The sequence below is a fragment of the Chionomys nivalis genome, chromosome 14, assembly GCF_950005125.1.
Source record: "Chionomys nivalis chromosome 14, mChiNiv1.1, whole genome shotgun sequence".
In the NCBI taxonomy this organism is placed as follows: Eukaryota; Metazoa; Chordata; class Mammalia; order Rodentia; family Cricetidae; genus Chionomys; species Chionomys nivalis.
Window position 1 is genome coordinate 28,129,090 of NC_080099.1, and position 24,604 is coordinate 28,153,693.

General features: G+C 45.5%; 1 protein-coding gene across 1 annotated transcript in view; it reads right to left on the reverse strand.

The window, feature by feature from the left end:
* The window catches only part of Gramd2b (GRAM domain containing 2B), a 61,181-nt gene that overhangs the window by 17,346 nt on the left and 19,231 nt on the right, over window positions 1–24,604 (reverse strand). The window contains exons 2-5 of the mRNA XM_057789122.1: window positions 9,539–9,658; window positions 5,957–6,068; window positions 3,437–3,503; window positions 1,492–1,595 (exon numbers count right to left, since the gene is read on the reverse strand). Of these exons, the coding sequence (XP_057645105.1) occupies window positions 1,492–1,595; window positions 3,437–3,503; window positions 5,957–6,068; window positions 9,539–9,658 (403 nt within the window). The remainder of the gene's footprint in view (window positions 1–1,491; window positions 1,596–3,436; window positions 3,504–5,956; window positions 6,069–9,538; window positions 9,659–24,604) is intronic.

A 24,604-nucleotide genomic window follows, 5' to 3' on the forward strand; every position in this document is an offset into this window, starting at 1 on the left:
GGTTCTCATTCTGTCCCCTCTCTGAAGATTAGATGTAGCTTATACAGAAGAAGCCCGTGTATTGAACCACCCGGGACACTCCTTTCAGCTTCTTTTTGTCATTAAAGTCGAAGCAGAACTTTCAAACCACTGCTAAGTCACATTATCTCAAAGCTCACTCACTGCCTTTGAGAACTTATATGTTATTGAAAAAGAAAAATCCTTTATTCAGAATGTCTTCAGTTCCTGCGACTCTGCTTATAGATACGGGTTCGCTCTGAATTCAGACCCATGTTGATCCCACTGAGAAGCAGGACCGGATCCCTTACAGACTCCATGACCAAATTCTTATAATCCTGAAATCTAGAGTTACAGTGGAACAATATTTTGTATTGTATTAATTCAGAGAATGCCTCAACTCAAAATATACCTAAGAATAATGTACAATAAGCATATATAAAAAGCAACATGAAGCAGGCTCCCTCCAGAGCTAACATCAGCACAATAGAGAACATCCGTCATATTTGTCGAGTGGTCCTTACAGGATTACCAGTGGCTATAGGGAGGATGTTTAGACATAGTATATTAGTATCAAAGAGTTCATCACTGGCTACTTCATGGGTATGAAATGGCTTATTCATAATCTCGAGGCACAGTAAGTGGAAACTCACTGAGGTCATGCAAAGCAGGAAGGTGACCTCTGACCTCTGGCTGCCTGGAACTGTGCTACGAAGCCAGAGTTCACAGACACTGAAGGCCTTTTTCTTGCTTATGGGACAGTTTTAGAAAGCTGTGTCTCAGGAAACTGCCACTTCCTTCATCACGGAACTGTTCTCAAGCTCTGGGTGTCCGGCCTGTATCTCAGCTCAAATTTGTGTTTAACAGAGAATTCAGGGCAGCCACACCAGAGCATATTTGAGGTCATGGGGCTCTGACTTCTGCAGACAAAGGCTTGTACACTCGAGTTCCAGGTCCCTTGTGCCGGCAAGAGTTAAGACACTAATTTACAAACCTGTTGTCCTAGTAACTGCTATGATCATAGCAAAAATGGTTAAGTTTTAAAAGGTTTCCCCCCTCCCCGGGGTGGAGTAACTGTTTGAGGCAGGGTCATATATAGTAGGTTAGGCTTCCTTGGAACTCACTTATTATAGCCCAGACTGCTGTCAAACTCCTAGAAGTCCTTGTGCTAGGATTATAGGGCTGAGCCACCACACCCAGCTACGTGTTTTGGTTTTGAATGAATGCTTTCCCCAGAAATGCACAGAAACAACTTTAGTGTCTCTGATGACACGTGGGTAATAGGGATTCAGGGCAAAGGGTGGGAGAAGCACTCGCGGAAGGAAGGCTCATCTGGGGTCATTTAGAGCCGTTGAATTGGGAAGCACAACAAAGGAAACGGGGTATAAAGTCAGACTCACGATGAAGATGTCAAAATATAGTTAAATTTAAAGTAATTTCTATTTGCGACATGTAGCAAATACCGTGTTAACCTTGTCTTGTAGACGCACCGACCTTAGTGTCTTTTCCGAAGACTTTGGAATGGAAACAAATCCAGTTCTCCGACACGAAGAGCTTGCCTTGGTACAGGATTTCTTTCTGGAGAGCACAGGTAAAGCCTAAGGGACAGACGGGTGGAACAGCATTGTTTAGAATCTCACCAAACTACTGTTGCTAGTTGTTGCCAGGAGGTCTAGCTCAAACAACAGTTTGCCTGTATTTTGCTGACGAAATAGTCATGCACACTCCAAAGTTCCATTGCTAGCTTGTCAGGGCCAACACATCCATTCAATGCAACTTCAGAATGGCCTGCCTGCCTTGTTTGGCTCTAGTCATTTTGTTTGTTTTTCACCAAAAAACTTTCTGGAGAGAGCTCGGCATGACCAGAGATGCTCCTGTCCACCATCTTTGTGACCCCGACTGAGCACCCCCAAAACCTTCAGGTCCACCACTTGAACTTTCAAGTGTGTGCCCTGTGAATTTGGGTTGAAGCATGCCCAAAAGTGTGCCTGTCATCTTTCCTTCTTGAACTGTGACCTTAAAACGAGCATGCTCAGAAGTATGCTCACCCCCAAAGTGATTTCCTGCTTGTACAGTTTCCCAGATTAAAACTTTTTGGCTTCCTTTCTTTGAGGAGGACATTGCCTTGGGAATAACTCCTATGTTCTTATCCACTGCAGGTAACAGATTGCTCCCCATTTTTTAAATTCTTGCTATCCGTTTCCACACTTACAATATGTGAAGACACATTTGGCTGCACTATCACTTCTTTTTTCAGAGCTTCCCCATCATTTTTTTCTTTCTTTCTTTTAAGATAAGGTGTTGTTGCTGTGTGGTCCAGGCTAGCCTGGAGTTCAGCATTTAGACCTGGCTGGCCTCAAACTCGAGAACCTGCTGTAGTCTTGAGTGCTGGGTGGGACTCAGGAGTGCCTAGCTCTTGAGTCATCTTTAGCATAGTAAGGTCACAGTGACTAGAATGTGTTTTTCAATTCGAAGTGTTAGAGACATCCTAAGAGCAGAAATGGGAGGAGGGCAAGTCTCCCTCTAGAAGCCAAGAATGATGTTTGAGAAGCCTCTTCTATCTGCAACAGTATGTCACCTGCATGCTAAGATAAGCACTCCAGGTCCTCTCTTGCCAAGATCCTAATGACTCACTGATGAAATAGATGGTCTTACGGGGAAAGAGCACATGACCACACCTTTTGCCAGCAGCTCATGTCAGAACCTAGTCTTGACTCAACAAGTATACGCCAAGAGAGGTTGGAGTTAAATCGTGGGTCCTGTGATGAGTCACATGCTAACCAGGTATGACCGGAAGCTGCTTGGGTGTGCTCACTCTGCTCGGCACCCACCACACAGGCAGGAATGTTTCCGTAGACCAGGGACAATGCTTCCTGTTAGACTTCTGTGGCAGCCGTTCCTGCCCCAGGCTGATTATCCCAAATCTCAGGATGCCTCAGTCAGACATTTCAGCATACCTAGAAATGGCAAGGACATCACTGTGGACCCTGCCTGGATGCGTCAGTATCACAAGAGCAGGGGGTTCCTTCTGTCCCATGCTCCAGGCTGCTAGTGAAAGCTGAGTGCAGCTGACACTCCCATCAGGACATGGCCTATACCTTCCAGAAACTTGTCTCTTGGCGACTGCGTCCCTGGAATGCGCTTTCCTTCTTCCTAAACTGTTTCGACAACTCAAAAAAACACTTTTCAAAATATTATTTCTATCTTAACTGTATGCATGTATTGTCTGCATGTATATCTGTGTACCATGTTCATGTCTAGTGCCCTTGGAGGCCAGAAGAGGGCACTGTTGGCCTGGGACTGGAGTTATGGATAGTTGTGAGCCGCCATGTAGGGCTAGGAACTGAACCCAAGTCCTCTGGAACTGTTGAGCCAGGTCTCCGGCTCCCTTAGACAGATGTTAAACATGTAACTTAAGCCAGTAACAGGCGGGACTTACTTTGCCTCAGCGGCTCTTCAGTCGGGACGTCAAGGAATAACTTGTGAAAGTGCATGTTGGCCTTGTACTGCAGGAGGACAACACAGCCATCAGCAACATCACCACAGTTTTCTCAACCATCACACATCTTAGCCTTAGTTTAACCAATTGATTTTCCAGTTCAATCCTTCAGTGAGACACAGGGGACACGGGATCACACAAGTTCACGTTCTAATGATTAACGCCTTGCTGGGTGGCCAGCTTAGCATCAGAGCAGGGCAAAGGTACTCCTGATAAGGCAGGAGATGACAATCTAAGGACTTTACCAGGGAAGGTGCTAGAGACATACACACCTAAGTACCTTGGGGGAAAGTTCATGACTTAGAAGCTTTGCACTCAAATCACCCTGAGCTTGAAGTCTTTGCCTCTACTTCTGCCTTGGTGCGTGGTCATGCCCTCACCATTTAGCTCCCCTGGGCCTCAGTTTCTTTTTTCTGTGACTGACATCAAAAGAATTCCTTGCCTGAGAAGGACACTGACATGGCGTAACACACTGGGAGAGCCCACCACACGGGACAAGATGTGGCCACCAGTACTATGTGGTCGTGAAAGCACATGAGGCCATAGGCAGACGAGCAGGACCTAGCACTCCAGGGCAGTTCAAGGCCCACGGGTCTGAAGCACTGCAAATGGTTTCCTTGCAAATTGCACCTGTCTCCATAACTGTGAAGGTAACACACGGCCAGAAATTTATAGCTAGCAAAATGGTTACCATAAGCATCATCTGTGCCCCAACCCAAGTAGGTAACACCCCCATTCCAGGCTTAGGACATTGTGAATCAGGGCTACTAAGGAACACGGCCACACAGTGACTGAGAGACATATTCAGGTCCTTTAGAGACAGGTTGCTCTGCTTCTAGAATGCTCCTGAGAAAATATGTGATAAGATAGTGGTTCTTAACCTTCCTAATGCGCCCCATCTTTGATATACTTCCTCATATGGTCACACCTACCATAAAATTATTTCATTGCTACTTTATAACTGTAATTTTGATCCTGTTATGAATCATATGTAAACATCTGATATGCAGGGTGGCTGACGTGTGACCCCCATGAAAGGGCCCTTCAATCCCCATAGGCTGAGAATATTGTGGTAAGAACTCTGGTAAGCAGGTCCTTGATGCTATCTGAACCATCAGTGCTCTGCAAAACCAGACCGTATACTGGCATAAAGTACACTCTAGATCAGGTCATTAAGAAGGCAGATGGCCCCGACATGTCAGCTATTTAACAGACAAACATCTTATGTAATGTGTACTAATGCATTCTGCCTCCCATGCGTTCATTTCGCATCAGAGTTCTGGAATATCCTCCTATGAGGGTCCCCGTTCAGGTTCTCCATCCTAGGAGCCTGTATGGAAAGCTATATGTCCTATACGGTAGGGACTTCACAGTTTTTCTTTTTAATGGTTACAGACAGCACTGACTGACACCTAATTTCAAATACCCCAGAAGAGTTGTACATGTTGACATGCACCCGTAATGTGGGTTATTAGGGAATCTAAGGCAGGAGGAGGAGGGTCCCATATTTAAGGTCAGCCTGGGCTATACTGGGCAGACATGTCTCAAAAAGAAAAGAATAAGGGTTGGAGATATTCTATTATAACAGCTGGGAGAGTAAAACAAGAGAACTGTCATGATTTCAAGGGCAGCCCAGGCAGCAGAGTATTGTTAGGTGAGGAGTGGAGGAGAAAGAAAGGAAGAGAAAAAAATCAACATAGCAAATAAGCACATAATCTGACTGCTGACTGGCCCCCGTGGGGGATGGCAAAAACAGACCTTTAATAATGGCACACCTTCGTAGGGTAGCTGTGGGGATTAAAAATACTTATGTTTCATGTCTGTGTCAACGATTTTGTTTAGTTCTTAGAAGGTACGTATGCATGCATTTAGGGGAGATGCGGTAAACTGGGGTCAGGGGTCTCGCTCAGTAGCAGAGTGTGTTCTTGGCACACAGGATTTGGGTTCAACTCCCAGAATCCAAACCCCAAATAAAACTCAAACTCCCCCAAGCTGGCCCCAGTAAAGGTGGACTTTGTCACCTCTTTGGGTGAATTTAGCAGAGTTGCGACCCGTGTATTCATAAGTCTCGCTTCTCTGTGTGGTGGGTTCCCGATGAGACTGTATTATCATAAGGGTGTAAATGCAGCATCCCCCTGTTCTGTGAGATGTCAGACCACAGATATCACATTATCTGAGAGATACCAGCATCTGACGGCCAGGCTCCTGACGGTCCCACAGTCTTGCATACTCCTCTCCGTGTGTGTGTGTGTGTGTGTGTGTGTGTGTGTGTGTGTTGATGGGTCAGCTGTGGAATCAGGTAGCCGGACGAGCAGCGTCCATCTGTCCTTCACATTTTCGAAACCCCGTGCCTACTCTGGCCTTGGTTAGTGGGGCACCGCATTTATCCATTCTTACTCTTCATTGGCTCTGAGGGTACCATAGCTCTCAGAGCCAACACACACTGCAGTCCCTCATTACCTGGCTGGAAGACGAAGACTTTTTTCTTTCTGTCTTAGGGTCAGTCTTGCTCTCGGCTTTACACTCATTCTTATCGCCCGTCAAAGAGGAACCATCAAAACTGGATTTTGACCTGGGGAAAAAAAACTCACGCAGATTACACAAGGAACTGTTTATGTCGACGCATTATAAATCCTCACTGCTGTACCACGTCATGAGAAAGACTGACATTTGGTTTTTTAATTCTAGATACAGATCAGAACTCGCTACACCGAGGGCATTTGCACATCACGTGACCGGGATGATCTCAGCAGGCTGCTGCGATGAACTGCAGAAAGGGCGTTTGAGATGTGAAAGTAATTCTATCAGTTCAAAAGCATTTAAATCAATAGGAAGAGGCGTCCTTGAGGCCCATTACCCAATAAAATTATAGCTGATGCTCAATCAAAGAATATTTTTATCTCACAATCCATTAGTATTTAATAAGAATTAACTAAGTGGAGCATTGTGCTGAAGGCCTTAGGCATACAAGATAGTCTTTACTCTTCGAGAGCTTGTGGGTACACGTATCAAACATTGTTTTTTCTTCCTTTCGTTAAAGGTAGTGCACGCTGGGCATGGTAGTCTGTGTCTGCCATCCTAGCACATGGAGGGCTAAGGCCTGAGGCCTTGATTGGGGTCTGACAGTTTCATTTCATATCTGCTTTCTGGTCCTGCTCACAGCACCCTGTAGGGAGTGAGCGCCTGTTGAGAAGACCCAGAGGGCAATGCTGTCTAAGGAAGTGCTCCACCCACAGAGGGTGGTGCTCCACAGAGGAGCCCCTGTACTGACAGTGCCTCTCCAGGTCATCAAAGGGGGCATTGTCTGGCCCATTAGCCCACACTCCTCACTTCTTCCAAAGATCTCCCCGTTTTTGCAGTTTGGCTGACAGGAAGGAATGCAGGTGAGGCCTCCCTGGGTTACAATGAATGGTCCAAAAACAAGAGTGGGGTTTGTGAAGATGGTTTAGTTGGTAAAGAGTGAGCGCTACTCAGCCATGAGGACCTGATCCTGGATCCCCCAGCACCCATGTAAAAAGCCAGGCATGTCTGTGTGCGTCTGTAACCTCAGCACTGGGTCGGCTAAATGGGGGCCGTTGCTGGGTTTGTTGCCACTGGCCTAGCTGAATATGATGGGCTCCATGCTCAGTGAGAGACCCCGTTTAAAGGAATAAGAGGGAGAGAGAGAGCAAACAGGATACGTGAATTCCTCCTCTGGTCTCTCAGTGTGTACACATGGGCTCAGATAACCCTCCCTACCACGTGCCCACGAGGCATACCACACAGACAGACAGACAGACACCACCTTAAAGCCCAAATCTTCCCTTGTCTGTTAAAGGCAGAGGCCAGAACTCCAGAATTGTGGTGGCAGGTGGCTTTTAGCCGGGCTCCCCACTTTAAGCAGATGTGCGAGTCTGTACGTTATCTCCGACCCTGCAGCTGTGAGCAGTCGTCTCCAAGTGGGAAGTGTGCATGAGTTCTAGAATGGACGTGCAAATGCGCTTTTATCATTATGTAGTTGCTTTATTGCTAGTGGCTGGAAAGAGTATACAGAATGCCTATTATTTTACAGTTTCTTAAACTGAAACGACTGATTTGGTTCAAAGTACATTTAGTAGGAATCTAAATGAGTTCAAATGCCACAGAGGGACAGACGTATGGAAGCTGGGCGGGCAGTAGGCACTGGTTTTCTCTGCTATGAGAACACAGGCTGTACGAAGTTCATGCTTCCTCCAGCGGTTTGTGATACATAAATCTCAGGAAAGAGAACTCTCAGCTCTCTGGGCTAGCTAATGTGTTCCCTGGGAATTCTGCGATTATTATGATTTTTTTTTTTAAACTCTGAGTTTGCCTATACTCAACCTGAAAAGATAAGTAGTTTTACAAAAGTCAAAAATAATAATGACACTGGGCGGGGTGGCACAAACCTTTAACCCCAGCACTCGGGAGACAGAGGCAAATGGATCTCTGTGAGTTCGAGACCAGACTGGTCTACAGAGTGAGACTCTATTTCAAAGCAAACAAAACATCAAGAAGACAAAGTGACAACAACAAATGAAACCCCCAAGCAAATAAAACAAGGATGGAACGTATCACTTCTGCTGGTTTGATCCATTTTAATGGAATTAGAAGGCAGCAGGCAGGTGTTCTGAAGGACTATGCATCGGAGGCAAATGCAGTAAGACGGTCAGCTCTCTCTTTGAGAACTTGAAAGATACAGTGGTACAGAGGCTGGTCTGTGGAGCAGATGGGAAGCTCCTTTGCATAATACTGACTTCCCTGCACCTTCTCGGTCACGCTATTCTCACTTCCTATAGCTGCCCACAAGCAAGACCAAAGCCCCGTGCAAAGTGAAGGCCCACGAATGGTTAAGAATTTCCAGACATCACGCGCAGAGGTTCAGTGCCGGGACCTCTGCACCACTGCGTGCCCCTGTGGTTTCCCACATCTCCTACCGATGCACGCACAGTTCTCATTTGGAGTCTGGGGGAAGTCAGAATGAAGCCAAGCATCTGCAAGGTGACTCCCCAGTCGGTCACAGTGAAAGAACTGGGAGGGTACACGCATGGCCCTCTTGTCGGGGACAGTCATTTGGTGAGTGGGGCAGGATGCTCTGCCAGGAAACGGCTATAGAAAAGGGGTGAAAGAGGAGATATTGCAAACAGGGTGAGCAGAGAAGACAGAAACAATTGGCAGTGGTACCCGAAAAGGGAAATCTGGGTGAGAAGTTACGATGCAGGCATTGATTTAGAAAGGAGATACAGGTGGGGAGCTGGGGATGAAGGGGAAACGTAGGGCTTGGGTAACTTCTCCTGGCAGAGGTGAAAGGTTCTAACAGTTATAATAACAGGGAGGAGAGCAGTCTCCCTTAGTAGAGAGTTCTAAAATCTACATTTAGAACTGGGGAATGTAGCTCAGCGGTAGAACAATTGCAATGTGTTCAATCTCGGGTTTGCTCCCCAGTACAAAAAACAAAAAAAAAAAAAAAAAAAAAAACAAAAAAAAAAAGAAAATAGCAACAGCAACAGAACTTCGCACATTTATCCCTCTGGCCACACACATCTCTAAGCTTGCCCTCGGCAGTTTCTGCCTCCGGGAGTGATGGAGCCCACAGCTCTGTGTTAAAACACTACATCACTCCTCTGACCTCACGGTCGAACCAGGTCTCCTTCACAGCCCCAGTCTCAGGACCCGAGCAGCTCTGCAGAACCCTGGGATGTGTTCTCCTCTGCTCTTTCCTGTGGCTTCCAGGAACGTGAGGGCTGGGTGTGCCTATGTGGGGGCCAAGCAGACACTGGGTGCATTCGGCACTGAGAGCAGACCCGCTGGTTTCCTCAGTCAGCAAATTAACATTTCCAGAAAGAGGCAGCCTTTCTGGCGAGGCTAGGGAGCAGGAGGAAAAGATCCTGCTAGGAAAACAGGAGAAGACAGGGCAAAGACCATGGGCATGCTTTCTTAGGGCAGGATTTGCCAAGGTTGAGCCACACTCTTAACGGCAAACATAAAACTAGAACCACAACGCTCCCTACCAGTCTGAGAACAAAGGATCCACTGAAGACTCACCACAGGCCGAGGCTTCTCTTCTGATCTGGGGACTCGGCCTCCACCGATGAGGTAGGGGACTGGGCTGTTGGCGACTTGCTGCTCTTCCTTCTGTCCTCCACACCATTCTCGGCCTCCGAGCTGGAGAAGAAAGAAAACCGCTTCACTTTAGACATCCGGAGGGAGGTGGACGGAGACATGATGAGGTGTCCTCGAGTTCTAGAGAGAGGAATGGTCTTCACTCCTCACTGGCAGCCTTGTCAACTCCCTGACAGCTGGGGTCCTCCCCAGGTTCCATTCTTAAGCCACTCTGTGGGACAGTAGCTGCAGGTGACACCTGCTTCACTTGTAAAGGTCTGACCGCCCAGGACTTGCTCAGCTCAGAGTCTGTGATTGTGGCCCCAAGCTGCTCAGCTCTGCCCAGCCAAGGCGTGTGCTGGGCTGCAGATCACCTGGAGGCTGGGAGAGGCCCTGTGCGCAGGCGCAGAGCTCACACACATATGGGTGGCCTCCCGCAGGTGCTGGGAACCCCCACCCTCTTTGTTTGCACTTCTCTTATGTCACTTATCACCTTTTGTTGTACTTATGACGGTCACACTTTGGGTTGTTGTTTTAACTACGCACTTCCCTAAGCAATTTACAGACACTAATCTTTACAGCCACCCAGGCTAGGTAGGAATTATACCTTTATTTTTATAGGCAGGAAATCTGGGGCCCTCACTGAATATCTTGCCCACAGAACTCAAATCAATTTTAGTTCTGTCCTTTCATAAGGTATTTGTATACACATTCTTTTCCTAATTCCATGTACCCATCCATCCATTCATTCATCCATCCATTCACTCATCCATCCATCCATCCACCCACCCATCCTGTTCTCTCACCCCAACTCACCTACTTATTCACCTTATTCAATGTGGAACTTCCAAGGTGGGGTATGAATTGCATTCATCTTTATATTAACCCACTCAACATGGAGTCTTAGCATTAGCAGCGGGCTATGAATAGGCTATGGGGGAAGGGGGGAACCAAGCCTGACCTTGGTCAAAGAGACAGGAAGGGAGTAGAGAAGAAGGTAGATTAAGAGGCTTTGCTTACTGAACTACCAACACATGGATGACAGCCAGGGTGGTGGATGAAGCAGGCACAGCAGTTGGCAGATGAAGATTGCTTTGGGGTGACTTTCAATGTGGGAAGCGGGAAACCGGGTAAACCGACGGAGAACAAAGGTGGTATTCATGGTCCAGCCGTCTTTGATCTTAGTCTGTGCTGTAAAAACTCAGGAGACACGCTTCTGAGGTTTCGAGCACTCTTGTGAGGCTGAGCATAGAGTCAGATGCACTAGAACGGCATCGCTGTGACACATTCGTTGATTTTCCTCTCATTTATCACCTATGTGGTGTATCCACTTGCACGCGAGCAGGCAGGAGGTTAGCACGCAGCAGGGGGGGCGAAGCTCTGTGCGTGCTCATTAACCCTGTTTCACAGCATGCAGACGCTGCAGGCCGCACCCAATGGGAATGATATCCTGGCACTGAAATTAAGACTGCAAAACCAACTACTAATCCCAGAAATGGCTGGGGCTCTCATTTTGTAGTTAGTATTGCTCTTTTTTTTCCAAGCTGATAAATACCGAAGGACAGAGACCAACCCTTGTCTCCTTCAGTTTTTCTCAAGGTATGTTAGAAGCGCTTAGTCCACACTGTGCTGCTTACTTCACATGTACCACACACACGACAAGAGGCACACGCGAAGCTTTGGGAATCTGATCGGGCCGGTGTGGAGGCGCACACCTTCAATCCCACCTCTTGGGATGTAGAAACAGGTGGATCTTTGTGAGCTTGGGGCCAGCCTGGTCTACACTGGTAGAAAAAAAAATGCTTTCTTTTAAAATTTTAGGGGAAAAAAAAGTACTTTATTTAACTTCAGGACCAATTTAATTTGTGGTCTTGAAGAGCTGAGGAATTGTTAAGAGGCTTTGAGGCTGTGTGGTGGTTTGAAAGTAAATGGCCCCCAAAGGGAGTGGCGCTGTTAGGAGTGGCACTGTCAGATGAGGCTTTGTTGGAGTAGGTATGGCCTTGGTGAAGGAAACACGTCACTCCGGGGGTGATTTGAGTTCTCTTAAGCTTAAGTTACTCCCGGTATCGTAGCCCATTTCCCGTTGCCTTCCAATTAAGATGTAGAACTCTCCAGCGCCACGTCTGCTTGCACGCCATGAGGATAATGGACTGAACCTCTGAAGCTGTAAGCTGGCTCTAATTAAATACTTTCCTTTATAAGAGTTGCTATGGTCATGGAGTCTGTACACAGCAATAGAAACCCCATGTAAGATGGGCCATCTTTGCCTGTTCTCTCTGTTCATGTATTTTATGTGGATAAGTGCTCTATCTTCATGCACATCAGAAGACGGAGTCAGATCCCATTACAGATGTTTGCAAGCTACCGTGTGGTTGCTGGGAATTGAACTCAGGACCTCTGGAAGAACAACCAGTGTTCTACACTGCTGAGCCATCTCTCCAGTCTCCATGCCTGTTCTTTCTAATGCCAAAGATCAATCTGTCTATCTAGATACGCGTGCGCGCGCGTGCGCGCGCGCGCACACACACACACACACACACACACACACACACACACACACACCTCTTTCAAGTTCATCAGACATAAATTCCCTCTGGAAGCTTTCTTTCAGTAGAGAGACTGACTTCTTTTATGTGGGAAATGACTTCATTTCACCATCCACTTAAATACTTCCTAGATTTTGCACAGGTTCAGACTGTCTCTTGGAGGCATAGCCATGGCTGTCTTGTAAGGAAAGAGCTGCTCCTCCTAGGAGTCACGCAGAAGGTGGCTCTCCCGATACTTGGCTCGGCAGAGACAGATGTACCTTGCTTTGAGCACAGACGGCCTAGCTAGAAGCTGCAGGGTATCCAAACTGGACTGGATTTTAGCTCCTCCTGGACCGACCTTACTTGGGCAGGCACTTTTGTACAGGGCAGGGTTCTGAAGGTCTCATCACGTGGTAGTTCTGTTTCTCAGACTCTAGATTAGCACTGGAGTCTCCAGCACACATCTCTAAACGTCCTACAAACAGTGACGTTCAGTGTAAGACACACTTCCCCTCTCTTTGAACACATGCCGATTCTCTGCTTGAGAGCCCTATTGGAGGCACACTGGCTTCACGGCCTTTCCTACCTGGTCCCCGTCAGGTACCTGCTGGTTTCTTTTTCTTTTAAAAGGATTTATTTTATTCTCAATGATATATCTGTATCCACCTATGGGTGCATGTACAGGTGAGTGCAGGTGCCCCAGAGACCAGAGGCACTGAATTCTCTGGAGCTGCAGTTATAGGCAGTGAGTCAGCCAATCAATGCAGGTGCTAGGAACTGAATTCTGGTCCTCTGCAAGAGCAGTACATGATCTTAACTTCTGAGCCATCTCTCTAGCCTCTCCTGTTGGTTTCTTAACTCACCAGGTGCCAACTCAATGCCTTAAGTTATTCACTTTTCTCCCCAATGCCTTCCTTATTGAATTACTACTAGAAGTCCCTTCAAATTTAGGCACTTTCTGTTTTTTTCCATGGCACTCAACTTCACATTCTATTCTGCTGGTCATCTGTAAGTTGACTGATGTGGGAGTAATTGGGCATTGTCTCAAAGAGGAAGTGAATTCCATCCATGGGCCAATTCAGTTTCAGGGTGTTGTTTATTTAAAGGCGCTAAGGGCTTAAGGGTGCTAATTCCCAACAAGTAACTTTCCTGCTGAGGCCTTGCCAGCAGAAGACTAAAACCCACGGAGAAGCCAGACAGTGGGGGCCCACCCTGCTGCGCTTGAGGGCACCCAATGCTTCCCTTCGGCTCTCGGGAACTGGGGGATTACTGAAAATGAAGTCAAGCGGGCTTAACTTAACCATGGACACAAAACCAGGGTTTCATTGTTGTTTCTAAAAAAGAAGACAAACCTTTTTATGGACAAAGCCTGAAAGAATCAGTTGGGAAATCCAGTTTCTTTCTTTCTTTCTTTCTTTCTTTCTTTCTTTCTTTCTTTCTTTCTTTCTTTCTTTCTTTCTTTCTCTCAAGATTTATTTATTTATTATGTATACAACATTCCTTTCATGTATGCTTGCCAGAAGAGGGCACCAGATCTCATTATAGATGGCTGTGAGCCACCACGTGGTTGCTGGGAATTGAACTCAGGCCCTCTGGAAGAGCAGTCAGTGCTCGTAACCTCTGAGCCATCTCTCCAGACCCCAATCCGTTTCTTTCAACGAGTATTTCTTGGAAAGGTCTTTATTAGGCTCAGAGCTTTCTCAGTTAGCGATATTAGGATGTGGATCAATCTGAGTACCCACAGAAGGAACAGAAACCACCAAAAGCACAGGACTTAGCTCCATCTGCCTTAGCAGGTTGTTTCTTCTTCCACCTTAGGTATCCAAGTCAGTATTAGTTATGGGCCCTCAACGCCTCTCAGTAGGAATCTCAGAACAATGGGATGGCTAGCATCTACAAATAAACCTGCCCGGCCTATTAAGGGACTGCGTTTCATACTAGCTGGGACAAGCTGACCTTAGTTTAACACTGCTACATATTGTTACGCAATTCACAAATCAAAACAGGTTGGACCACCCTTATCAAAAGACCTCACTAATCTGATGATGACTTAAATTTACATTTCACATTTTTTTTTTTTTCAGAATTAGATTTCTTAGGTAGAGGTTAGTATCATTTCTTCTGGTGATTGTCCCTGGGAATTTAACGGACATCCAATATTCCTTTGTCTTATAAGCACATTGCCACTAGGCAGAAGCCACGATTAAACTGCTTCTCAGGTGAATGACATCAAGTACCTTGCTGTGGTTTAGTCCAGGAAGCTGGAATCCTTCCCAATTACAATGTCAATTCCGTGTTAATCTAAGTGAAGGCATTAAAATAGTGTGTCGCTAAGCTTTCTCGTGCTAATAAAGGTTGGGGTAATTTTCTAGCCACCTCTTAAAAAACTATACACTTTACCATCAAAGAGGATCTAAGTAGGAAAACTTCTGGAAGTGGGACTGTAGAGATCAGGGCCAGGTCAGAAGCAGCCCTATTGCTGAAGACTGAGCCGTTGGACTGGGGTCCCCCCCCCAGGCCCTTGTCCGGTGCATTGCCTGCTAGTTCAGTGGCTCCCCAAAAGAGCGGGCAAAGCTGTGATAGTTGAGAAGATTTATCCTCTAGTGATGGAGGAGGGTTCTGGGAGTTGCTGGGTGATACTCTTTGTAAAAATACCGACAGCTGGTCTAGTTACCCTAAGGAGGAAGCAGACTGGTCAGAGGGAAGATGCCCATGCCCCAAAAGAAACTTTATTCTCCCTGTGGCTGTCAGACTAGTGAAAAGATAGAAATCTCCACTGGAAGAGGAAGAAGGCTGGAATCTTTACCAGTCAGAGGAAGAGCTTGTCTCCTAGAAACAGAAATAACACAATTCCAACATCTTATCAGACAGCCTTGCCGGAGAGACTGGAATGAGCCAGCGATGGGTGGGCCCACTCCTTGACCAAATCTGCCTAGTTATGCATCCTCTTGTCTTATATTTAAACCTAGACTTCCGATCAGAACCTCAAAGATGGATTAGAGTCTGGGTGAGGGTGATATGTTTACCAGAATTTTCTGTTTGCTCTCTTCCCTCAATGTCGTCACACTAAACAAATCTGTTTTCTCTGCTTTTTTACCACTAAGCATCTCTTTAAATGGAGTAGCGAGGACAAGTGGCTGGGCCTATCTTGTTAGGGATGCTGGTGCCCAGTCTTTGACCTCAACAACTGCAGTGACATGGGGTGTGAAGGTGTAGAAGCTGGTAGTAGACAGAAGAATGGCTGGAAAATCCTTCAGCTTCTCCCATCGGGTAAGGGCAGAATATCCCAGTATAAACAGATGTGTAACAACAGCCCCTGGTTTACAATTCTAACCTAGTTTGTCCTTTTCTAGCAGAGTTTATGTGTCTACATTTGTACTTCAGAACAGATACCGTAAGCACCAACGCAGTTTGTACGTTACAAATGGAGAGAGAGAGAAATTCTTCTACTAGTTTTACGGTGGCTCAGTTTCTCTCCACAGAGGCATTTCCTTCTCCAGTAACTCGGGCGCCTTTCTTGTTGAGACTCTGGGAAAATGAGTATGTGCATATATTATCAATGTAAATGACAGCATCCTATTTTATATCTTGCTTTTAAATAGTTTTAGAGCTGCTTTAAATCTTGTCTCTGTATGGGGTGGGGTGAGGTGGGGTCTGTAAACATGGCTGCAGATGCTAGAAGAAGGCATCAGATACTCTGCAGCTGGAGTTACAGGCAGCTTCCAGCTGCCTGACATGGGTGCTGGGAATCTTTGTAAGGGGAGAAGGTACTCTCAACCGCTGAGCCATTCATTTCTCTGCCTCCTAAGTTTAAGAAAATTACTTACCTATTTATTTGTTTATTATTTTATTTGTATGTGTCTGTGTGTGTGTGTGTGCGCGCGCGCGTGTGGCTGCAGGTCAGAGGGCAATCTGTGGGAAGTAGTTCTTTCCTCCTACTGTGTGGGTCCCAGAGATGACCTGGCAGTAGGTTGGTGCCTTTGTCTGCTGAGCCATCATGTCAGCTTCATTTTGCTTTAAAAACGACAACACAAATGAATGTACCTTGGTGCTCTTTCTTCATCAGTATGCGTAGATCTTTCTCACTATCACTTTTCTTCCTTCCTTCTCTGTTTCTCTCCCTTCCTCTGTCCAATGGGGTCTTGCTATATGACCCAGGCTAGACTTGAATTCAAGGCCTTCCAGCTTCAGCCTGCTGCAGTGGGATGACGGTAGTCACCATGCTCAGTGTCCTCGTTCTTTTTCAATGCCTGCACAGTGTTCCACTGTAACCAGTGAATCATAAATGAACCAGTTCCTTACTGATGGTCATTTAGGTAGATTTTAAGGTTTTGCAAATACAAAGAACACTGTAACTAATATCTTTATCTTAATCGTGTGTATGACTGACTATACCTACAGTATACATGCATCTCCTGCACCAGAAGTCATGAGATTTAAAAAGTTTATAGTAATTGTCAAACGGCCTTGGTAGAGCTTTTGGAACCTACACCCACAAGACACAGAGATACTTATGGGTTTTTTCTAATGAAGCATGAAACAATATATATATATATTTATTGTAGTATATATATATATATATATATATATATATATATATATATATATATATATTAAAAGTAGATAGCAGAGTCCCTGACACATAGACTATGATTAATAACTTTAATAATGACTGTTAGGCTTTTTGATTTTTACAAATAAGAAGGGTTAAAATCCCATTAAAATCTTAATCTTTGCTTATTTTACTTATTAATTTCTAAGGTAAGTACACAAAGTAATGAGTTTCATTATGGCATTTCCTTATATGCTTGTCCTTCTACTTTATCCTCATTTGTTCTTCTCCATTGTCCTTCCTCATGTCCTCTGCCCTCCTCTGTCTGGTTCCCTGCTCCTCATCTTCTGTTTCATGTCACATGTATTCCATCATCCTGTCCCTCCTGTCCTTAAATCCCTGCTCCTCTCAAAATCCTTTTCTAGATTTATGGCCTACACACACACACACACACACACACACACACACACACACACACTTTAAAAAACCCTTAAACATTTAGAAAAGTTTCCAGGACCTTTAAAATGAGTACTTCTAAAAGCCACGCCGTAATAATGGAATAAAACCTCCAAAAGAAGAGTAACTCCCCACATTCCTGAACAAGGGAAAGCAGAAAGTAAGAGGTACAACACTCATTCACGCAGGACTCACTCAGATCGCCAGGGTCAGTGGCTCACACCAGAACAGAGACGTGCTTGTCAGACTGAGTGTATGAGGAAATGTAGACGAGAAGCTTCTGGAAACACTAGAGTAATTCAAGGTGTGCCTATGAAGGATCTTTCACAACGCTCCTCCACAGCCTCTGCGCAGGCAGCTGAGGGCATAGTGCAAGAGGGAAAGACATCAGAAAGGTCATGACTGAAGGATACTAAACTCTGAAGTACAAAAAACAAGGGCATCCAGACTGGTACAGGGCCCAAGGACTTCCTCATCCTTCTGGCCATAGGTTTTTCTCAAGCAGGGGACACTCTCTATCCATGAACAACAAAATCTGGACAGGCTTGTCTAGCGTCCTTCTTTTATTTATTTCCCTTCCTAACCAGTACTAGAGATGAAACCACAGCTTAAGCATGCTACATACATGTTGAGTCACGTCTTCAATTCTTCTTCACTTTGAGACAGCGTCTAGCTAACTTACAAAGGCTGGCCTTGAATTTGTAATCCTCCTGCCTCATCCTCTAGGGTAGCTGGGTTTATAGGCTCAAGCTACTAGACTTAACTGAGTCTCATCATTGTTTTTAAAGATTTATTTTACTTTTAATTATGTGTACATATGTGCATGCTCACGGGTGAGTGTGCATGTGTTAATATGTGCATGTGCACATACGGCTGCAGGTACCTGTGGAGTTCAGAAGAAGGGGCTGGATTCTGTGGACCTGGAGTTATATTCAGAAGTGCCTACAGGGAACTGAATTCAGGTCCCCTGGGAGAGTAGGACTTTAACTATTGCACCTGTTCCTGGCCCTCATTCTTAAATAAGAAATGTAAATGACATTCAGAGATGGCCAGATTTTGTGGGAATATTTAACTACGTAAAGGTGTGTTACATTTGTTTCTGTGGCATCCGTTTAATGATGTAAGGATGTGTTGTGTTCTTTTCACCTTGCCTGTCTAAGGCACCTGATAGGTCTAATAAAAAGCAGACCAGCCAATAGCTAGGCAGGAAATGGACAGGCGGGGCTGCCAGGCAGAGAGAATAGGAGAGAGGAGAGAACGAGGAGAAGGAGAGAGATGAGAGAGATCACGCCCAGGGCAAGAAGCTAGGCATCCGCCAGCCAGCACACATGAGAAGCAGTGAAAGCAAGATATACAGACAGAAAGAAAAGTAAAAAGCCCCAAGGCAAAAGGTAGACAAAGAGAATCGGGTTATTTTAAGCTAAAATGAGCGTAAGCTAGGCTGAACATTCATAACTAATAAGAACTCTCTGTGTCATGATTTGGGAGTTGGTTCGTGGCCTGGTACAGAACCCTGCCCCCACTGAACAACAACAACACAACAAACAAACAACTAATTCACAGCATTGTGGAGAAGGAGAGCCCATTTGTCTCCTAACTCTTAGTTCTAACCCTGGTTATAGTTTGTAAGACACTTCAGGACCTGATCATCAACCTTCTTGGTCTCTCTGCTGCTCACACACTCCAGCCAGCCATCCTGTTGTTCCTGGGAGGAACCACTGCCTGGGCTGCTCCTTCAGGTGGACACTCTCAACTTCAAGTCTTTACTAGTCACCTTCTCAGTGAAGCCATGTCTTTAACAAGTGCCGGAAGACAGTATCAAGACAGAGAAATATCAAAAGGAGGAAAAGCAAGAAAATTAAGATGTGTAAGCTAGACACTTTTGCATGAAATGAACAGGGATTCCAAATAGAAGACAAAATCAACAACAATAACATTAACAATCAGAAAAAAAAAGAAACAGAAAAAAAGTTAGTAAGGATCATTAAGAAAGAAAAACAGAAAGAGAAAAAGGGGGCTCTTTATTATAAAATACAGAGTACACATTAAAAATAAGTGGATTCCTTTTAAATCTGCGTAAGACTTAATGCCAGACTCTGCTCTTTCAAGTGGATACTCTCAAGTCTTGAGGACTTAGCCTTTGTCGGGAATCAGTTTAACACACTATAAGTGATAGTGTGAGATCAAAAACAGGAATAAGAACAATACACCCTGCACATTAATGGGAGGCCAATTGGGAAAAACACACCTTGCAGGTTAAGGGTTCTGTTTGCAGTAAGGACAGTTAAGAACAAGAATAAACATTTGTCCTATGTTTGTTTGACCCATTTGAGCACAGGTGGGCAGGAGGATATGTGGGCAGGAAATACGTCAGGATGTATGCTTGCCCCTGATTGGATGTAGGGGGGAGGCACACAGGCAGGAAATACAACAAGATGTATGCTTGCCCCTGCTTGAGCCTGACAAGTATTGCGGCAAATGGTAGGTTTTGCCTTTTTAAGTCTCTGCAAAACATGACTTGTGGCCATTTTCTGGGAACCTGGGATGGTCCTGGGCAGAGCCCATCCTCCTGGCCAGTATTTAATTCAAGCTTGCTTCAAATTTGGCTTAAAATTGGGGTAGTAGTCTTGTTCTCTCCTGGTGGGATGAACCAGAGCGATCATGAAGATACCCCTGAGGAGGCAGACGTGCTTCCTAATGGGAGGAGGCGAAGGAGGGAAGCCCTGAAGTACAACACTGTGTGGTGGCAGTTTGACTTTTTAAAGCCTGGGCAGGTGGCAGGAAGCAGCTGAGAGGCTATGAAGCTTGATTTAGCTAAAAGACAGAGGGGACTGTCTCTGACTTCATTTGATTGGCAGTGGGGATTAATGAGGATTAATTGATGAGGATTAATAGGAGGAATGAGATGAGATGTTGAGTGCCTACCGTTCCTCACCAGGGACCTGAGGACACGCACATCTCTGGAGCATTATATTTCCAGCAGTGGGCACGGATGGCACACGCGGAGGTCGGAGACAAAGAAAATGGAAAAGTGGACAAGGGATGAATTTGAGGGCAAGAAGCAGATTTGCACAAGGGAAGTAATCCAGAGACAATATTGAGATGGATAGGGCAAGACAAGGAGAGGGGAGGGTAACATTGCCAGAAACAGTCTTAGGGTCACAAGAGGAAACAACCTGCTAGGAAGGGTTTGATGAATCTCGCTTTAGGTATGATAGATATATGTGGGCAATGGGTAGAAAACTGTACCTAATAAAAACCAAATAAAAAAAGGCTAAGAGAAACCAATAATAAGAAGAGTACAAGATGCTGCATGGGGGCGGGGGTAGGGGGTGGTTTGCCAGCTTGGAACACTGGGTTGAGCCATAGCAGTCTCTCTGGAACCTTACAGAACTCTCTGTTCCTACGGAGGCAGGTGAGGCATTGTCTCTTTCCACCCAACCTTCGTTTCTGATCCTGTCTTCCCAATTACAGCATTTCTCTCAAAGCCTCGGGCAACTCCCAGAACCACTCCACAGCATTCAGGTCTCAGGATCCCTACTCAGAAGTGACCGAAAAGCAGCTCATATTAAAAACAGACAGAGGGAAAGCCGGGCCTTCGGAGTTGAACAGTAAGGAACAGCCCGCAGTTCCCTCCACCCTGGGGGACATGCAGCAGTGACAGCCACAGTCGCTGCTCTCCTGGAGCCTTGTAGGACAACAGCAGGGCCTGACTCATCCTCCCCAGACTCTCCCTCCACTGTGTCACAGGACAGGTCCAGAGCCAACAATGGCCTCTCAATGAGTCCTGGATGTCCCCACGCCTCTCCAGGGTCCTTCCGTCTGCATCTACTTTCCACTCTGGCCCTGCTGTTCTTTCTTGCTATGGCCTCTTCCATCCTGTCTCCTGCATATATATACTCTGCCCCTTCACACGGCCTCCGGACAAGTCCAACAATCTCCCCTTTGGACATCAGCTTCTAGCTCTTCTTTCCCCATATCTGGCTGTAGGAAACTGAATCTCACACGTAGTTGACGAGACAACATCACCATCCAAGGACAAGACTTGGCACTATGAAGAAAGCTTATCCGGGCATTTTGTTTCAAACCTCCGTGGTAACTTCCTTTTCAAATGTGGGTGACAAGACCCATTGGAAGAGGGCCCCATTGAGGGTTGAGACGAGGGGATAAAAAGGCCGATCCCGGCTATCCCCCTCTCCCCCGCTTGATTAGTATTATGTAAACTTCTTCAAACAGATCATCAACTTGGTGAGCCATGATTTGAGACCATATGGAGACTTGGAAAACTGTCGTCATTATTAGTAGACACCACAGCAAGGAAAAGCGCAATCAAGTGAAGTAATTTGTCAGCAGCGGCATTTTCAGGCTGCACACAGCTGGAAACAACCCAGAAAAATAACAAGACGCTAAGTCAGGGAGGCAGCAGCTGACACGGCCTATCTCCAGCCGTGTAGACTGGTGCTGCCCATGGAGTTCTCTTGCTTTTTACACCTTCTGCGTGGGTATATTAGCTTGCCTTGCTTGGTACAAACAAAATATACCGATTATACTTCAACTGTGAAGCAGACTATAATCTCCACAAGTGCAGCGAGTTTTTTTGTTTGTTTGTTTGTTTGCTTTTGTTTTGATTTTGAGAGGCGTCTCATGGACCTAAACAAGCCAGGGAGAGCACAACGACCTTAAACTTGTGACCGTCTTCCCACCTCTGCCTCCCAGACCCCGTCCCTATTTTTGTCTCCATAATTTTTTGAGGCTGTTCATTTACTAGTGAATATCAGAACAAATCACTTTTTGTTCATTTATAAGACATATTGGGGGACATTTATTTGATGAAGCTATGTTTAGGGGAGAATTGGCTTTCAATAGGACAGGCACCTTACCAAAAAAAAAAAAAAAGTACATGAAGTGCAGGGGGGGGAAATGAGATAAAGTACAATATTAACAAATCTTCAGCTATCAAATCCTATAGAAGATAGAAAAGTTAGTTTGATATTTCAGAAATAGCTGAAAACGGAAGCTTAAATTTTGGAAAGCAATTTAAAGTTTAAAAGGACAAACAAAAGCCAGGACCACTGCATAGGGCAAGGCAGACTCTGAGGGATAAATGTTTGCTTTTGTTTCGAGGCCTGCCTCTCTGCCTCTCTCTCCACGGAGCCCAGTTCCCCCGCCCTGACCCTAGCCTGTGGGAGGGGACATCTGGACCTGAGGCACAGGAGGCGGAAGCTGCTCTCTGAACTGTCACTGTGTCTTCTTCAGCCCTCTGCCCTCTGCCCTGGATTTCCTAGCACTACTGTCCCATGTAGGAGAATAAAATAGGCAAACACAGAGATCAAAAGTTAGAGGGAACAAAAGTCCCAAAGACATAGTCTTCACTGCAGCCAGACTCCAGAGTATCCCAGAAGCCCCTAGGTTTTGCTTCCTCCTAACTCAAACCTGCTGTGACAGTTTCCTGTCTCCTGTGTTCTGACCTCCCACTCCAGGCTGCACGCACACAGGGTGTTCACCACGCAGGAGTTTCCCACAGGCAGGCTCACCCTATGCCACGTGACACCGGGCAATCAACGCAGCACGGGAGGGGCCGAGGTCATGAGGAAATGTATTGTGTGTGTATAATACTATGCATTATTAAAACCAGGATGCTGTTTTTAACGATCGGTCAGGTGTGGAAGCACCTGCTTGTAGTCCCAGCTATTTGGCCGTTTGAAGCAGGAAGATCAGCAAGAGCTCAGGAGTCTGGCCAGCCTGAACAACGCAGTCAGAACAAGTTAAAAAAAAATAATAATAATACAAACTAACCAGAGTCAACTTCTAGAAAAGTGACTGCATTTCTTAAAAACAAGATACGTATACATTAAAGAAAACAGTTTTCTACAAAAGGCTTAGTCTAAGCCAAACGCTCCTGAACTAGATACATTTACTTAAGAAAAATAAGCAACTCATCTGTTCCTATGAGAAACAAGCAAGGCTTTAATTCCAGCACTCGGGAGGCAGAGGCAGAGGCAGGCATCTCTGTGAGTTCGAGGCAAGCCAGGTCTACAAAGGGAGTTACAGGACAGTCAGGGCTACATAGTGAGATCCTTTCTCGAAAATAAAAAACAAAGAGACAAAAACAACAACAACAAAAAGAACAAAAAAGAAAAAAGAAAAGAAAAAATCTAAAAGACAGTATAGCTTTTGGTCTATCAAGTTGAAAGGGAAATTTTTACAAGTGTTAACTACATTTTTAATTACATAGAAAATAAATATCTCTCATTTGCATTTGTTTTCCCAGGAATTTATTGCCATATGTCATACATATTAATGTCAGCAATACTTCCATATTTTACTAAAACAGTAATATTTAAGAGTTATATTAACACACTGTTAGACATTCTGCATGTATTAAGACAAGGGAAACTGCAGATGATTGTGCCTTACTTCTGTGAGCAAGCGTCTGCCTCAGCATCTTAGATACAACTGTTTTATACTTTATTTTTATTTGTGCATATGCGTATTTGTCTCTAAGTGTGTTTGTTGTGTGTATGTGGCTGCCTCCAGAATCCAGAACAGGGCATCAGATCCCTTGGAGCTAGAATTACAGCCAGTTGTGAGCAGCCCATTGTTGGTGCTGGAAACTAAACTTGGGTCCTCTGCAACAGTAGTATGTACTCTTAAATGCTGAGCCATCTGTCCAGCCCCTAAAGACTCAGAGTTAATGTGATTGATTTACATGTGACAATTAACCCCCCCCCCCCCCCGCCGCTCCCTTTTGGGTATTTTTTTGAGACAGGGATTCTCTGTGTATCAGTTCTGCCTGTCTTGAAACTCACTCTGTAGACCAGGCTAACCTCGAACTCACAGAGATTGCCTTCCTCTGCCTCCCAAATGCTAGGATCAAAGGCGTGCAACATGAATATTCTTTACCTGCTGTAAAAGCATGTGGCCTCGGAAAGCACACCTGTCTCTTCCAGGTGACTTCGTGTTTGCACTGTGCTTTGCTGTCCTTAATCATTATTTGCATCAAGGCCACCAACCCGACACGCGGTCCTCCTACCAGCCTTCTCAGTGAGGATGTGAGACAGGTTCTGGCCATTCTCCACAGACTTAGAGACAACGAGGAGTATCATGAGGAACCACACAAGGTGACCTCTGAAAGGATCGTGTGTTAGATGACCTTTCTCTCACCAGGGGCAGTCAGATGCCTACTCCTTAGTATTTTCTAGCTGACTTCCTTCTTTTCTTCTAGTTTTGGTTGGCTTAGCCAGGGTCCAAAATGCCTCCTGCTTGGATGGAGTCCTCTTTACTTGAGTTTATATTTGATACCTCCTTACATATTTATTGGAAAATAACTTAGCCATGAGACCTCTGGAAAGAGCAAACAGAATCATGCTGTCTGGGGGTGGAGCTCAGTTGGGTAGAGTGCTCACCTAGTATACATTAAGTCCTGGGTTCAAACCCCAGCATCATATAAAACCAGATGTGGCAGTACGTGCA